This window comes from Calliopsis andreniformis, chromosome 12 (genome assembly GCF_051401765.1).
Source record: "Calliopsis andreniformis isolate RMS-2024a chromosome 12, iyCalAndr_principal, whole genome shotgun sequence".
Lineage (NCBI taxonomy): Eukaryota > Metazoa > Arthropoda > Insecta > Hymenoptera > Andrenidae > Calliopsis > Calliopsis andreniformis.
In genome coordinates this window covers 2,227,144-2,244,073 of record NC_135073.1, presented here as the reverse complement: position 1 = coordinate 2,244,073, position 16,930 = coordinate 2,227,144, and the positions used below count along the sequence as shown (strand labels likewise).

General features: G+C 33.9%; 1 protein-coding gene across 8 annotated transcripts in view; it reads right to left on the bottom strand.

Moving 5' to 3' along the window:
• Skd (mediator complex subunit skuld) overlaps window positions 1-16,930 on the bottom strand; it is a 33,742-nt gene that overhangs the window by 9,838 nt on the left and 6,974 nt on the right. For 5 of the 8 annotated variants that reach the window (XR_013003027.1, XM_076389756.1, XM_076389758.1 and 2 more), the window contains exons 2-9: window positions 7,566-7,899; window positions 5,968-6,136; window positions 5,724-5,869; window positions 5,218-5,647; window positions 4,065-4,214; window positions 2,163-2,733; window positions 1,879-2,085; window positions 91-1,806 (exon numbers count right to left, since the gene is read on the bottom strand). Coding sequence is in view for 7 of the 8 variants with exons in the window: in XM_076389756.1 (XP_076245871.1) it covers window positions 91-1,806; window positions 1,879-2,085; window positions 2,163-2,733; window positions 4,065-4,214; window positions 5,218-5,647; window positions 5,724-5,869; window positions 5,968-6,136; window positions 7,566-7,899 (3,723 nt within the window). In the remaining variant the exon portion in view is untranslated. The remainder of the gene's footprint in view (window positions 1-90; window positions 1,807-1,878; window positions 2,086-2,162; window positions 2,734-4,064; window positions 4,215-5,217; window positions 5,648-5,723; window positions 5,870-5,967; window positions 6,137-7,565; window positions 7,900-16,930) is intronic. The other 3 variants (XM_076389757.1, XM_076389763.1, XM_076389761.1) reach the window with 2 other exon arrangements.

Sequence of the window (16,930 nt, the reverse complement as noted above, 5' to 3'; positions counted from 1 at the left end):
TACAAATGCATTACTGGTAGCATATGCATTTTGCATTAAAATACAAAATATTTTTTCATTACATATCAAAATAAAAATTTGTACACTTACTTCATACGTGGTGGATAATTCACGGAAAAACGATTTCACTTTGTTGATAACGCAGTCACTGTCGGGTGCTACTACTACATAGGCAACGTCTCTAGGACCAGCGTATGGTTCTAAAAGCAGTTTTTCCCAGTAACTAAGGGCGTAAGGTGATAAAGACAGCCAGTCACGATCGTAACCAACAACCAATGCAGGAATTGGTTGAGGCTCGCAACGATCATCGGTTCCACGGCCTGCTAATCGATGGAATTGTCTCCAAGTAAGGGGGCCAGCGACCGTATACGGCGCCTCCCACATCCTGGTCGTACACTTTTTCTGCACAGCGTCTTGCAATAACGGTTGTAGGGCTCTCATCATCCGTACTATGTCACCGCTGCATTGAGGACCCTTCGCTCGAAGAAATACCCATCGATGCACACCGTTTACGCGGTTAGTCCTTTCGTTGTGCGTGCTGTCAATTTTACCCTGATCAAGAGCCGCCAGCGACACTTCGTTCCCATCATTGAACTCTAACATATTTACCGTAGGAGTGAGCATTGGGTAACTTTTCATTGTTGCATAAATTCTGGACGCTCTATACAGGCTACTTGCAGAACTCTGTACAATCAGACACTGTTCTCTCAATAGCTCTAATACATTAGGTGGTATCACGTCTAAACCCTCCGATGGTTTGCCTCCTCCTCCGCACGCTATAGCAACCAATGATGATTTTTTCTTCTCTGCTGGGTCCTCGGCAATTCCTGTGATTTCCATTTCGTCTTCGTAAAACAAGCCAGCTTTATGAGCTAAACGTCGATTCACTACCGCGCTGAAGCCACAGCTGCACCTAATTTGATCGTCGTCTTGAAACAAAGCTCCGCCAGACCACGAGTGTGTCAAATAGACACCTGCATCTGCTCCTTTGATATTACCTACAATCTTAGGACTTGCGTTGCAAACACACAGGCTGCAGCTGTCAAAGTTGTGATCACGAAAAATGTTCAATGCAGTATCTGCTAAGAGAATGTTCACTACGAGAGAATTTGATTCTGGCGCACGAGTGGGACCTGGGGTGTCTGCTTCAATGCTGTTTAGATTCTTGTTCAAATACGAGGAAGTGGTGGATGTAGCTGGGCTTGGCTGATCGTAGGGCGGCGGTGGCGGTCTTCCAGAAATGGTTGCAGAGCGGTATGGCGCTCCTAACGGAGCTGGACTCGGTGGACACGGTTGTTGTTGGACCGAACCTGGTCTTGTCGGTGGAAGTGGCTTATCTGAGTTAGCAGAAGTGGGGTTGCATTGCCAAGAAGGTCTATACACGCAGTGTGATGGCAGTGTAATGGGTGGTAGAGATTGGCTAGGCAAATTTGTAAGAGGAGCGTACTTGGAAGAACCGACCATCTTGCAAATAGGCGTGGGCTTGAACACATAGGACCAATCGTCAATTGGTTCTTCTTGAGGAGATCCCATGTTTGGATAGATGTCAGGGAGATGCCTGAGTGGTCGTTGAGGTACAGAAAGTTCCGTCTGGTCCGTCAAAGGATCGCTCAACTGACAAGGTGAAGCAACCGGATTATGCTCTAGGGATGGTGGTGTCGGAAACATTTTAGAAAGCTCTTCTGGTCGTAACACGCCTACCCCTCGGTTGCTGTGTCTATTATTAGTATCTACTCTAGTCTCTTCGTGTAATCCACTGGATCTATTCGACTCCGGTGGTGTTTGTACTTGAAGTTGGTTCAAATTCTGTAAAAAAATTCATGCGTTTATTAAACCAGCGTATAACAAATTAGATCAAATTACACAAAGAGTACATACAGTTTCGTCACTAGAAGTATCAGGATCGGAATTATCGAAAATTTGATCTAAATCTTTGTAAGATGCTTGAAGACCTTCGCTAGTGAATAAAGATCCTGGTTTAGTAGGATCATCCCTTTGCCGTCTAAGTCCATCAACGTTTGTACCGTTTTCTTCACCTGTTGCGTCAAATTCATAAGGGTCTGTTCTTCTTCCGATGCAATCTCCCTGTAATATAGCAACAAAAATTAAAACTATAAATCTGGCAAATAATATTTTATCGAAAATGAAAACAGATCACTTACAACGTTAATGTTTGGTTCTTGCTTAATTTCTAATTTTGGAGTCTGAGACTGAGAAACCTGAGGATTCATTGGTGGATATAACGTATTGCCGCTCCGTACATTGACTGGACTGCTATTAGACTCCTTAAAACGTTTTACAGGATGATTGAGCCATGCTTCTTGCGTTGAATAATCATAGAGCCAAGGTAATGACTGTTCGTTTTCTAAATATATATCCTCACATTCTCTAGAGACTAAGACAGGTCGTTTTAAAGTTGGTCCAGGAACTGGACTATGTACTTGATTATTACACACGGAAGAAGTTGACTTTGGCCCCTGAGAAGGGGTTAATGGTGGGGCAGTGTTTGTGTGACTGGGTGGTGGTTGAGGGCTAAGAGTGGGCATTGTAGGCTCTGCTGGTGGAACTGACGCTGGCTCGGAATGTGGAGTTGGAAGAGGTGAAGGTGCAGGAGAACCTGGTGAGCCAACAGATGGAACAGGTAAACAATCTCCTCCTGTTGGTGGTCCCCTTGAGTATGATGGAGGCCCGCCTGGTGGTGTACTTGGCGCCTCTGTTCTGTTCAATGCAGACCTGTTCAAGTTAAAGACATAATTATTACAAGAACTTGGGAATTAGAACATTATGATTATTTCTAATGCTTTTAACTTAATGAGGATAACTGATGTTGATAAGCTGATACATGCACAACACAAAACAATAACAAGTACAGCTACCACCATGTATGTTTCGCAGAGAGTTTCTTTTGATAGTGTTATTTACAATGGTTGCACTACCTAATAAACTATCATAAAAATCATAATAAAATTATGCATACATATATTCTAAAGTGTTAAATATTGGCAGTGATATCACTTAACTGAGATGGATTATAACTCTATTTCAATTGAAGTTAGCTTAAGAAGCTCTATCATTTTACTGTACAATCTTTTCCATAGATGCACCAGTATAATTGCACTTTTCTTTTTAACGTTTGAGTAATTGTTGCGAATTTTCAACAATAAAGTACAATTGTATTTATAACTGAACCAGTGCATCTGTTAAAAAATTGTACAATAGAATGATAGAGATTGTTATACAGTGGAAAATGTTTTTTCTACTTTCAATTGGAATAGAGTTATAGTCCGCTCCAGTTATCAGAGTAACCCTTATAAGCTTAATATGTAGAAATTACTGTTTTTTGAAATAGGTAATTATGTATGAGAAAATGGCGTTATGAAGGTTCTGCTAAAACTAGAAATTGATTGACAATGCATGCAAAGCATTCCCTTATAAAAATAAGACATTAGAAACACAAAATTTATCTATAAACGTTGTAGGAATTTCTTAATGTATTTTTCAATATAGATTTTGTATGAGGTAATTGTATGAAAAAGAAGTCTGAAGTTTCCATAGAAGTTTAAGTATGAAATGTTATCAACACTTAGAAATTATACACGAATGTACTTACTATTATAACACGTAATTAGTGAGCACACATATGCAACAGACCCACTCATAAAAATATGCACAAAATATTTGTATTAGCTGCATTTTCCAGCAATGATAAAGTAGTTAAAGCTATAAAAGTTTGTATGTACTGAAATGCAATATCATTACATATTATCTCTGTCGTACATGTTTACCAATGTTAATTCGTGCCTCTTCAAAAAACGAAACCCCCCTTCCCTCAAAGAGAAGAAGAAAGAAAAATTTGCACAATGATGTTTGATTAATGCGTTAATCGTGCATTAGATTTAGTTACTCATGTGACTAGATAAACAGCGGAGCTTTCATAAAGCAATGTGAATTAAACAATGACGTTATGGCACCATAACGATTATATGAAATTGGTATTATTGCGGTGATTATTAAGATGTGAGAAAAATGATTCTCTTATTGGTATCGGGGCAGAAATTACCCACCTGGGGGCATTAGCAGGGACAGAGGGACAAGCATCCCACTGGGTGGTAGAGCGTCGATGAAAGGGTACGACCCTCCGTCCACCTTTATCTACTCTCTCCCTCTGAACCTGAGAGGAGGCCAGGCTCTTCCAACCCCCGGGGGTCGCATACCTGCAACCGATGTGCTTAACATCTCGCTTCCTCTTGTGCTTACTACTTATTTTAACTATTTCCACTTCCTAAACTTTATATAAAAATCATCTGGTATAAAACATCTATGTTATCTTTGATATTTATATATTTTATAGCCACAAAGTGATTAAAATTATTTCAATATTGTAGTAATTATATTTTACCCCAAGTGATAATGTTTGAAATTAATTTAAAATGAGTCGGGGTTATTAAATTTAATAATATGAATCATATTTCCGAAATACTGTTCTACATCTTCGATATAAACGAAGACGTAACTGCTATATATATTTAATATTAACATTACGTACCACCACTGGAACTTTATTTAAATATACGTATTCTATGTATCGTTTTCAACAAATGTGAAATGTATTCTATTCCCAATAGATGTTTTTAAGACAGGAAAGTTCTGTTGCATATAAATAAAAGAACTAATTCCAGAGAAACAATGGCATTCTGTTCATCCTCAAAAACTAAGTTGACATGCACATATTACAGCAGCCATTAAAGAAAAAGATACTACTTATATATTGTAACATTTTAACACTACATTTTATAAATTGTGCTAAACATGCAAACAGAATCAATAATAATCATGAATATTAATATTTTGAATGTTATAACTTAAACATAAAACACAGTTGATAGAAATGTATGTTTACTGCTACACTTGATAAATATGCAAAAGAAATATTTTCAAGTATAATAGTACATCAATATATTATCTGTATAGTATTACGACAAAATGAAATAAATCTGACAGTACTATTTAGTATTATTGTTATTACTGTTACTGCATTGGTTTTTTAATGTTCTTTTGAACTATAACATAATATTAACTGCAAATACAGAGAAAATAAATTTTTAATTTATTTAAGAAGGATTTATACAAATTTTATTAAATAAAATTGAATGTATTATATACAATGCAGTAAAAGTTGAATTAATTGGTAAGAATTATTTTAATGTTGTTACTCACTTTGAACAGGTACAGGAAGACTTTTGCGTTGGATCAATGAAGGTCCAGGTTCCAGGTTCTATGGAAGATTCTGTTTTGGAAGTAGGGTTTGGCGAACCCAAAGTACATTCTGCCCACACACGTTCTGGTAATTCTGTGGCTGCTCGTAGCTCTTGTTGACCTAGGAGAGGATGTTCACAACTTGCAGGACTACTTGGTGGAGAAAGTGGAGTGTCAGGTGGCGTGTCATCCATGTCAGTAACCAGGACATAACATGAAGGATAACGCATGCGTACACCACCAACAAGTACTTCCACCAAAGGTGGAAGTCCAGCTTCAACATTACTGCCATTAATTGGATAAAAGTGTTTCCATTCTTCGAGAAGTTGACTGTCTGTACGACTTACTGGACCAGTCAATGTGCCTGCCAGTCCATAAGGAGCTAGAATCACTACAATCAGAACAGATAATTGTTAGATCGTAATAAGTTTTCAGTCTCTGTGTATCAACATGTAAAGTATGTGTACCTTTAACGCCAGATTGAGAGGTTTGGGTACGTTGTAAACAAGTTCTTGTAAGATACCGTACAGCAGGATGCTGCCTGACATCCACACTTGCACATACAGTACTCTCTCCATGAACAAAGAATGCAAATGAGAATGACAAATGGCTACTGCAAACAATAATTGATTTAGTGATTTTTAAGTATTCATAATTTTATAATTATTATTTTAGTTTAGTAAAAAGTTATTAAAAATCAAGAAAACATACCTACTGCAACGGTGTTTTTCAAACCCATCATAAGGTTGTACAAACCACTTTCCTAAGCGAACAAAATCACGAGACAGTAAGCACCGTTCAATCAAGTTATGCAAAGCCTTGAAAAGAAGTGACCGGCACTCGTACGATAACCCGCTTTCCCAAGAACCTTGTTCACTTTCTGCAATTATAAAAAAATTGTGTCCATTCTCACATATCGAAAAAAGTAGTCGATTTTATAGTAAAAGTCACATCATATGTAAAATTAAAACTAAGGAAGAACTAAGCACATGTATTTGAGGGCCGACTGAAAAGTAATGCACATTTGCGTATATCTCGAGAACAAAACAAGATATTGAAGAAAATCAAAATAAGAATAAAAGTGCAATTTATTGTCTTCAAAACGGTACGTTTAGTTTTTAGATAATTTCCATTTAGAGCTATATGTTTTTTCCAACGCGTGACAAGTTCTTTCATTTCGTGAAAGAACTGAGATATTTCGGCGGTTAATTCTTGATCCAGGATTTCCGTAAATTCAAAATTGTGTTCAAAAATCCACAGAATCGATTATGTTAAGAGTACAACACGATAACGCTAGATCACACACGTTGTACGCAGCTCTCGACATTCGGAAAGTTAAAGTTTGAATCCGTTCCACACCCCCCATACTCGTCTGATTGGGCACCCTTCGATTTTTATCTCTTTCAACATCTCAAGAGGAACCTTAAAGTACGGACAATGAAGTGGAAGACGCAATGAAATCCTGGATCAAGAACCAACCACTAGAATATTTCAGTAATGGAATGAAAAAACTTGTCACACGTTGAGAGAAATGTATGTCCCTAAAAGAGAATGTTAAAAAATAAACGTACCATTTTGAAGCCAATGAATTGTATTTTTATTCTTACTTTGACTTTCTTCAATGCCTCTTTTCGTTCTCGAAATGTACACAAGTGTGCATTACATTTCAATCGGCCCTCGTATGTTCTCATATATATAACATTTTAATATACACACACACTGAAAAGCTTTTATCAACATTTTTTCTCCTATTTCTCTTTTTTAAATAACTGGTATCGTGCGATCTTTTCTATTATTTTTAATCATCCTGTGTTTCAAGTGTCGATTCACCTAGAATTAACGGTTTATTAGGTGACGCACTACTAGTCACGATATAGAATATAGAATAATGGATCTCTGCATCACATCGCACCGAGTTATAGATTAATGCGCAGTTCAGTGACCTCGTGGCAAGACACTGTCTTGACACGATATTAAATTATACACTTATAAATCAAAATTATCTTCAAAACTATATTATACGTGCTTATGAAATTTTCATTATTTCCTTCTACGAATTCCCTCAACGCCTACAATTTGCAACCATTACTTCCAAGCCTTTTTCTTTCGAATTTCAAAACGCTCTTATTTTAATACAGCACAGCGTTTAAACCTTGTAGAATTCGATTAATTCAGACAATCCACCAATTTTGGATTAGTTAACTAGATTTGAATTCGTTAAAGCTCCTTGTTACACGTGATAAGTAGATATGGTTGCGAAGTAACTCTAAAATCATCTAGGAGGATCGGCAGAGGCTGCATTTACTTACCGCATGCAATAAGTTCCGGTGACACAAGACCAGAGAGATCAGGTTCCTCGCCATACCAGAAGATCCAGAGTTCCTTGGCAGCGGTGAGAGAGAGAGGTGGTGGTGCGGGTGAAGGTGCGATGTTCATGTCGAATATGCCTGACCCGGTCGCTGAGGCGGCTGCCGGGCCAGAGGTGGACGGCGTGGCGGCGACCCGTCGCCACACGCACAGAATGTCACCCGCGAGGCACCGCGAGAAGCTTGAGAGTACCGGGTCTTCGAGAGGAGTGCCTCCGAAACCGCCAGCCACCTCGCCCCACACGAGTTTCCTCCATTTGATACCGCAGAGATCCGTCTGCAAATTGCACCGTCGATTAATAGAATGAATAAAAGAATTGCCAACGGGGCTGCGATATTTTCTCGACACCGGATAAGTAGTTTATCGGAGCTCAGCATTGTTTATTTTGGGGGAGTATTTGAGGAAAATAAAAATAACGCGCTAACAATTTGATAGAGTAAAATTTTCTGTAATTTCATCCCTTTTTCAGACATGGTATCCCATATCCCTGCATCACTCCTTTTTGATCAAATTTTTGAAAATTCAGTAGCACATTTTTTACCAACTGTGTTTTTCCATAGTGTGCTAAACACTTGATAGGATAAAATTTCCCCTCATTTTTCTCTTGACCAAATTTTTGGAAACTTCAATGGTATCAATGTTCTGCATACAGAAACCACCATACAAAATTTTATAAAATTTCGATAACCCAGGCCAGAAATGAAAGCGAAATAGATACCAACGCACACACGAAAAATTTGGCCATCGGGCTTTTTCGATGTTTTTAGACTCAGGGGACCTCAAAATGTTCAGAAATTCAAAAAACAAGGCTGATCAAAATTTGACGGATAGCAACATTTCCCTCTGTTATAGTGTAACTGTCGAGAAAGTAAAAACAAATTATTTCCAAATGCAAATAACAGAGGAATATAATATACCACAATTATTTTGTAGTAATTGATACCACATAAATTGAAATATACCTATTTCATCGAAAAAATGGAAATCGTTCATTCGGCCATTTGTACTGACAGAATTGAAGTGTTTAAGACAACAAGAACATAAGTCACATAGGGTTTCTATGTATTGCGAAAATCAATTTCAAAGGTTTTTTTTAAATCCTGAAGTCAAATAAACTAAAAATTTATTAAACTTATGCTATAGGACATATTTTTAAATATGTTTCTTTGTACGGTTAACTTCTTGTTTACCTGTTTTACGGAATTGTGTGTGGCTCATTAATATAAAATAATGTAAATATTTGATTGGACAACAAAGACTTTTAAACGCAGGGTCGCTAATTTTCATTATTTTTTAACAATTTCTGTTAAGTGGTTTGCGATTATCTTGGGATATCTTTCTATGTATTTAGATAGTGTCTCGATTTTTGTTAAAATGTGAGTTTATGTCCTTACTTCCTTGAATTAGGAAGCGTAAGATTTATATTTTTTATCTGTTTAGTGTAAAAAATGTAAGCTAAAATTAACACATTGACGATAGGTAATTATTTATTAAAATTTTCCTACACGATTTTAGTGATATAACATGTTTTTTTTAATGATATAACTTGTGACACACTTGTCGCAAAACGAGAATTCTCGTTTTCCGTTGTCAATGTGTGAAGGTAAAAACTCTTGAAGCTGCTGTATCTATAATGCTTTACGTTTTTCTCATTTTGTCCTGTTTTAATCAACTAATGCTTTGATACTATATTCTTAATAAATTCGTTGCTATGTTCACAAGATTTTGGAGTAAATGAAATTTAGTTTTCGTGTACTTTAACTTGCATGTTTGACAAGAGAAATACAATATATGAGTTGACCTCATAAACGTATTACCTGTTATAAATTCATGATTAATAAGCCACAAACAAAAAGCAAGGAAACGTCATAATTATATTCTCTTCCGAATCAATAAAAAAACAAGCTAACTATTGTATGTATTATTTCGTATTTCGTATTTCGTATTTCGTATTTCGCATGTAAAACCATACACGTTTAAGATATCTTCTAATCTAATGTATAACCATGTAGTAATAAAATATGGAAGTTGTTTCGAATACAATTAGTCGTATTAACATCAAGTGGGACCGGAGTTTCTTAATTACAATAATCTATATGATGTGAAATCCAGTTGACCTTTAAACAACACTAGGGTTAAGGATATCAACTCTTCGCGTGGCTTAAAATTCTCATATCATTTTTAATTCTCACAAAACTTATCTATCATAACCTATTGTGAATCAAAAGTCTTATTTTGTGTGCTATGTGTAGGCATTATTATCTATTCTGTTCTAGAATAAATCAGAGAAAGGTCTATGCTATTAAAAGAATAATAAGGAAGAGAAAATTCGGCAACATCGATATCAAACATCGATGATGCATTTAATTTGATCACCGCAGTGCACGTATATGTTTGTCAGAAAAATACAATTCAGTGGAATACGATATGTTCTTTTTGACTGTTTTAATGGTAGCAAGTGTGTTAAATGCCTCAACGAGTGAGAGGTCCTATTATTTCTTTTTATGATAAACAACATCGCTGCTGCGACGACCATAATTTATAGCTTGTAGATGTTACATGCTCTCTTGCTCTTTCTCAACCCTCTCACTCGCAGTGATAGCGAATAAAGGCAAGTAAGAATAGACACATTTGAAATAAGCAGGTGGTTGGCACCGAAATTTGTCAATAAAAAATCCGCGTATGTGGCAAATGTTCCAGTACCTTAACACTAACGTTCATTTTATTTACTTTTAGACAGAAATTCGAATGTAATTAATGCTCCGTTTACGGATGTTTCTTATGTACCTATCTCTACGGATACGCGTCAATTTGACACACAAACAAAATCATACATTTTCTTTAAAAAACAACATAATTATACACTATTAACTTAAACGTCAAACTGATAAATAAAAAATGAAATGAAATGTTAAATTATTTATTTTAAACTTATTATATTTACAGAAACAGTGCTGCCGTGTATCTTCTATCAAATGTGAGGTATCGGATTCTCAAAGTATCGCCGCTCGCCATATTGTTTATTTTACTTTTGACGGTTACTTTCTTGAAGAATTAACTCTTTTATTACATTTAGTTTTATTACTGCAGTAATGTTTTAGCGATTGAAGTCAATCTACTAGTATCAATACTTATTTTACTATTGCATCAAATTGACGCATATCATACAAAGAATTTCAAAATTAGGTTTTGGACAAAATTTATTGTCCAAAATTTGGATATATATTTGTCTCGTTGAATGGATAAAAGTCAGCATAAGTGCCAGAAAAAAAGTGTAAACAGTTTACGTAATTTTCTTCATAAAATTCGAAATGCGTCAAAATAATGCGCTTCGTAAACGGAGTGTTAAAAACAAAAAATGGTATAAAATAGTATATTCAGCTACTGGGACATCATAATTCAAGTACCATGATATGTATTTTTAGGTTGTTTATTTACTGGGACACTTGATACTTTAAGCGTTCAGGTATTGGGGCATTTACCTTAACTAAACTCACGTTGTTCAAAGGTAAACTATACAGTATTTACTCCAAGAACAATTGCAACTCACAAGAGACGATTTCGAGGTGTAACGCTGATTTTTTAATTAGTTTGTGCATAATAAATAGAGCTTGAATTGAACTGCTAATGATATTGAATTTAAGGGTAGGTACTTAATAGTTTATGAAATATTTGGCGTTAAAGTTACCTCTTCCATTTATCTTATGAAGTACGACTATGTTTACCAGAAGTAATCGTGACCCAGTCAGTAATCCAATGCCCTAATTGGATGTCGTACAACAACAAAATCCATCTGATCGACCAACATAACAATAATAAACAAACAAATAACATTCATGTGTCGCGTCTTAAATACCATTACATTGATATGATTCATTATCCATCGACATCGGTCGGTTTTGTCGCAACGATTTTGTTATTGTGCAACACTCAGTTAGGATAAAGCCTAAGTCGTCGACTTGTAAGTTAAGGTATTCTCTTTGTTGCGAGTTCCATTCCTGTAGAAGCATTTTTGAAATATACTTGTTTCTTTAAATATGTGTATGGTCTACTATTTATAAACAATTTAAAAGCTGTTTTCGCAAATACTGTATTTAACTGTAAGAAATGCGTGAAATTAAATGGTATTTATAAAAAAGTTCGAAGTGAACTCTATTTTCACGACTCTACGTTTTCATGATTAATTTTAATGACTCGAAAATCGTTGTGCTGTAGGTATTGTCTTAAAATAATTTTATCTAATTATAATTTCTTTTGCCTGTTCTATATGAAGAGGTAGTAAGAATGAAATTACAGCAAAAATTCAATACATTGTTTTAAAAAAGTATTTAAAAGCTGATCGTAAATAGTAAACCATATATGCATTCATACATATAGATCTGTACCGACCACATACAAAATTCAAACAACAAAAAGAGTACCCTAACATGTAAGTCGACGTTCTACCAACTACGACACGACCTCTTCTAATAAGTGTATTTGTATTTCATAAAATAAATGGAGCTGGTATCTTCAACGTTAAACGTATCATAAAATATTAACTGTTTGTTTCGAAAGCCGAATATCATTAGCTTCAATTTTCCAAGTTCACTGTACATATGTTTATTAAAAAATTGAAATTTCACTTCAGGATCTTCCCTAGTGAGATCAGCGACGATATTTTATTATGACGTGACTATCATTTTTGAAGCTTACTTAGTTTTGTTAATTTGTCATTATTTATTTGTTTAATGTGATCTGTTTCACATATTTTCAGCAAGTAACTGAAATTGTAATGACTTTATTGGGACTAAAAAATACCAAGCATTCACGAGGGAACACTGTATTTTATTGCATATTCATCATTCTCATTGATGAAGCATTTATTATAATTAATTCATTATTTTGCAGGTTTTTTTTAGAACGCATACGTCAGAATTAAAAGGGTCCTTACTTCAGTAATTTCTAAAATTAAAAATGCTTGAATGACTATAGTTATTAAATTTTTACACTAAGAATAAGAAAAAATTATATTTCATGTAAAATCTTCAAGGACGCATTGTGTACATCAAACAGATTGAAAATTCAGTAAAACCAAAATTCATTTTGTGCATGAATCAATCTCTGTTAATTTTGTAAATTTAAAATTATTCTTGAGATTCGGAACTATGACAATGACCTTGCGAACAGTCGTAATTTTACACGTCAACAAATTATACAATGCAAACCTACGCACAAATTTTAAACTTGACAGAAATTGTCATAATGTAAGAGTTAAGTCCACAAAAAATAGTACTACTCATTTAATTATTAATTACTATTAAAATTATACGATTTTTTTATTTTATCAAATTACGTTTCTTCTTCTCCTATTCTTTTGGACGTTTACAGTCCTACCAGTTAATTAGGGCGATCTCTGCAGCCCTTACTTTGCTAGGCCTTTCTCTATCAGACCCATTTGCTTGCAATCAATTGTCACTTTTGGTTGAGTTTGCCCTTATAAAAATGCTTAAAACGCATTTTTTTCTAAACATATCTTTGTTGAATTCGTCCTTACTATCCCAAACGTTTCATACTTGTAGCAAGACCATTATTACAGTACATTAGCTATTCCTACTACATAAATTGCGTTATTTTTCATTCACAACTGTTTTTCCCCTTCTGAACGTTTTTATCAAATAATGAGTTTTTTTCATGTTTGCGTTATCAAACTATGTTGCTTCTTACATATAAACATATGTGACAATTCTCAACCGTGCTGCATCTTTAAATGTTCTTTTTTCATAATAATAATAATAAATTTTCGTATTTTTTAGAACCAAATTTTTCCAACATTATTCTATATTAGAGAAGACAATTTCTCCTAAAATACGTGCTTATCGTTAATTTTTTCATAGTCGAATGCATTTAACTGCTTATATGCACGAGTTAGGAGAAAGTAGGGAAAAAAGTACCAAACCTCCTCCCTCCTCCCTTTCATAAATATTTTTAGAACATTTTTTTTACACAGTTACATACGTATAGTAATACTTCTATTATTTCATCAATTGGAGCTGAGCAGTAACACGAATCGTAAGTCATCAAGCTAAGTTTGTATATTTATTATATCATCCAGATAAGTTTCTATCCTTCTTTTATTATTATTATTATTATTATTATTATTATTATTATTATTACTACTATATAAGTATTTTGTAGTTTATAGAGTAAAATATTCTTATTCTGAAGAAACATTGTGCGTGTGTGTGTGTGTGTGTGTGTGTGTGTGTGTGTGTGTGTGTGCGTGCGTGCGTGCGTGCGTGCGTGCGTGCGTGCGTGCGTGCGTGCGTGCGTGCGTGCGTGCGTGCGTGCGTGCGTGCGTGCGTGCGTGCGTGCGTGCATGCGTGCGTATGTGTGCAATACAATACTATTGGTACGAAAATGTTACTTTTGCTCACATGAAAGTTTAATGTATACGTATTAGCAAAAAACAATGAAGAAATAAGGCAAGCAAAATAGCATATAGAATAGGAATTCTTTACATGGTAATGAGTGTATTTGTTTGGTTTATTTGGAGACCTTCGGTGAAAGCTGTTTGAGAGAGAACTGTTACTTAGAAAATAAGCAATTACAGTTTAAAATAAGTGAAAAAGAAAAACCACCGTTTTACATATATGTACAAAGAATCGAATTCTCGACTATGAAATGTTTAAAACTTTATATGCAAATATCTCGATTATTAAGTCTTATTCAAATAAACGCTCAAATACGTGTCAATTTATTTTCGACAAAGGATCAGCAAGTAACAGTTCGTTAAAATTGGGTTCTATCTCCGTGTCCTCCCCTTGTTACTTAATTCTTATAAAACTCATTTGTATAATGAATTTATATGTATTTAAATTCATAGAAATATAAATTAATTTAATAGCATTCTAAGTATTTCTGAATCGATAGAATTGGACACACAGTATTTCGATGCTCAGAAAAATGGCCTTCATAATAACCGATTCAAATGTTGTGTTTGGAATTATAAATGCATTACGAAGTCAGTCCATTGCATAGAAGAAAACAGTCGAGCCAATCGACATTTCACTAGTTTGAATTTACTTGTGTAGCCAAAATCAAATGAGTTAACTGTACATATGTACGTTTATAAGCAACATAGGTTGATATTGTCAAGTTTTGTATCTTCACTTCTTGCACATCTACTTTCATTTCTTAAACTATTAAGTGTGATTTGTAATCATTTATTTAGGAAAAATAGTAAACTGCAACTTTTTAACAAGTATGATAAAAATACTTCCTCAAAGGTTCAATACTATCGCTAAGTAAGGAAACAACTAAATTGAACTTAATTCAATTGTGTAAGGGTATCACTATATTATAAATTTAATTTTTTATTTTAAAAAATCGCACTTAACGATTTATAATGGAACAAAATGTACGCGATCAGAAACATATTTTGTTCTAACAAATTAGAAATAGTATAATTACACGCAAGTTTTACCACTTATTGCTTATGCATTCGCGTTAAAAAATATTCTCTGTCGACTGAACACTCATATTATAATTAGTTAATAATAGATTGTTGTACCTATAATATTCAAAGACTAAGTACTATCAATAAGACCTCGCCACATTCGTTTATTAGTTCATTGAATATTCTTTAACTTTTATGTCAATAACCAAGTACCTAGGTATCCTTTTCCTCATACTCTTTAAATGGCAACAAGCAGCTTATTTATTCGTAAGAATAATGTAAAATACCTTTGTAAATAATTTACTGCTATTTCTTTCAACATTATCAATACATTTGAGTTTTTTTTTAAGTATACTGAAGACAGACGCAAAAATGTTTTATGCTGAATTACCATAACGACATCATCAAACTGGCCAATCACAAACTAACGAAAACTCATCGGAACAAACCTGCATATTTTTAGATACACTTAATTAACTCCATTGATAATGTAAGTTTCAGTAATATGGTATAACGTTTTAGCCAGATGTGCTACATTTTTAGGAAATTTTGATCAATGATAATTTATATAAACATAAGGAGAATGAGATAAACCTAAAGTGTGGCAAAATTTTTTCTATAATTAATTATGTAATTTGTCATGTTAAATCCTTTAATACAATGAGTCCTTGAGGCAAATGCATTTAAGTCTCCCCTGCTTTCAATAGTGATTGGTATATCAATTATACGTTGTACTTCTGATTATCAAGAGTAATATAAACAGTAAGTCATATAGTTTATTACTGCCTCATTATTACTGATGTGATGATTGTAATAAATAAATGATTTGAATTAGCGAAAATGAAATGGAAACAATAAAAGTATGAATCAAATGTATTTATACGCCCAGTTTGTGTATAATAACGTTACATACAAATAGTATATGTATAGGTATATTTGAGGATTGTTTCGACCATTAGATTCTTGCACTTGAAGGTGATGCTTCTGTCTAAAAGATTAAACACTGTATACGACAATAATGCAAGAATTGTGATAATTTGTGAGTGAAAAAGTATTTGTACGTTGAGTTTTCATGTAATAACTGTATAAAACGATGCTGTATTATACGTGAAGCTGAAATTTTTTTTTACGAATGATTCAATTTTATTCACTAATGTCAAATTAAAATCGAGAAAGACAATTTCCCCAAATCATGAAAAATCTTTTGCATTTTATTGGAATATATTGCTAATCTAATACATACTTATCATCAGGAAAAGAATACTCGATCGACTGTAATCCATAGTAATGGCTTCATAATGATAGGAAGGAACATCGTGTATAATAGTGTTAAGAATATGCATTAATTAATGAAACGACGAATAAAAGTCAAATAATCTTAATACCGATACGATATTACTGGAAGAAATTGCAATATTTATAAAAGAATTTCTCAGATTCTCTTATTATACATCATTTAGTCTCAAATACTTTTTTGGATTACAGATTATCATTTTTCGTCTATTATTTTCGAAGTGTTTTATGCGCAATATACTGTGAAATAAAACAATGCAAATACTTTTTTAATTTACTGTGTACTGATCATTCAAGAAAAACAATCCTTGTACTTCCATTGCATTCTACTTTTAGTTATTGTGCAATTTGATTGATACAGTTACATATATTGAAATTCCCTTTTAATGTACAACTCTAACAATACATATCATAAAATTAAGAATATTATAAAAAAATAAAAAAAATTGATAATAATATTTCACCATTTTAAGAAGATTCGGCTATATAAGATAACTACTGAACATATTAAAATAAAATATTTGAAAATACATTTTGGAAATGAAGTCTAGAACGTCAATTATAAAAGAGTATATC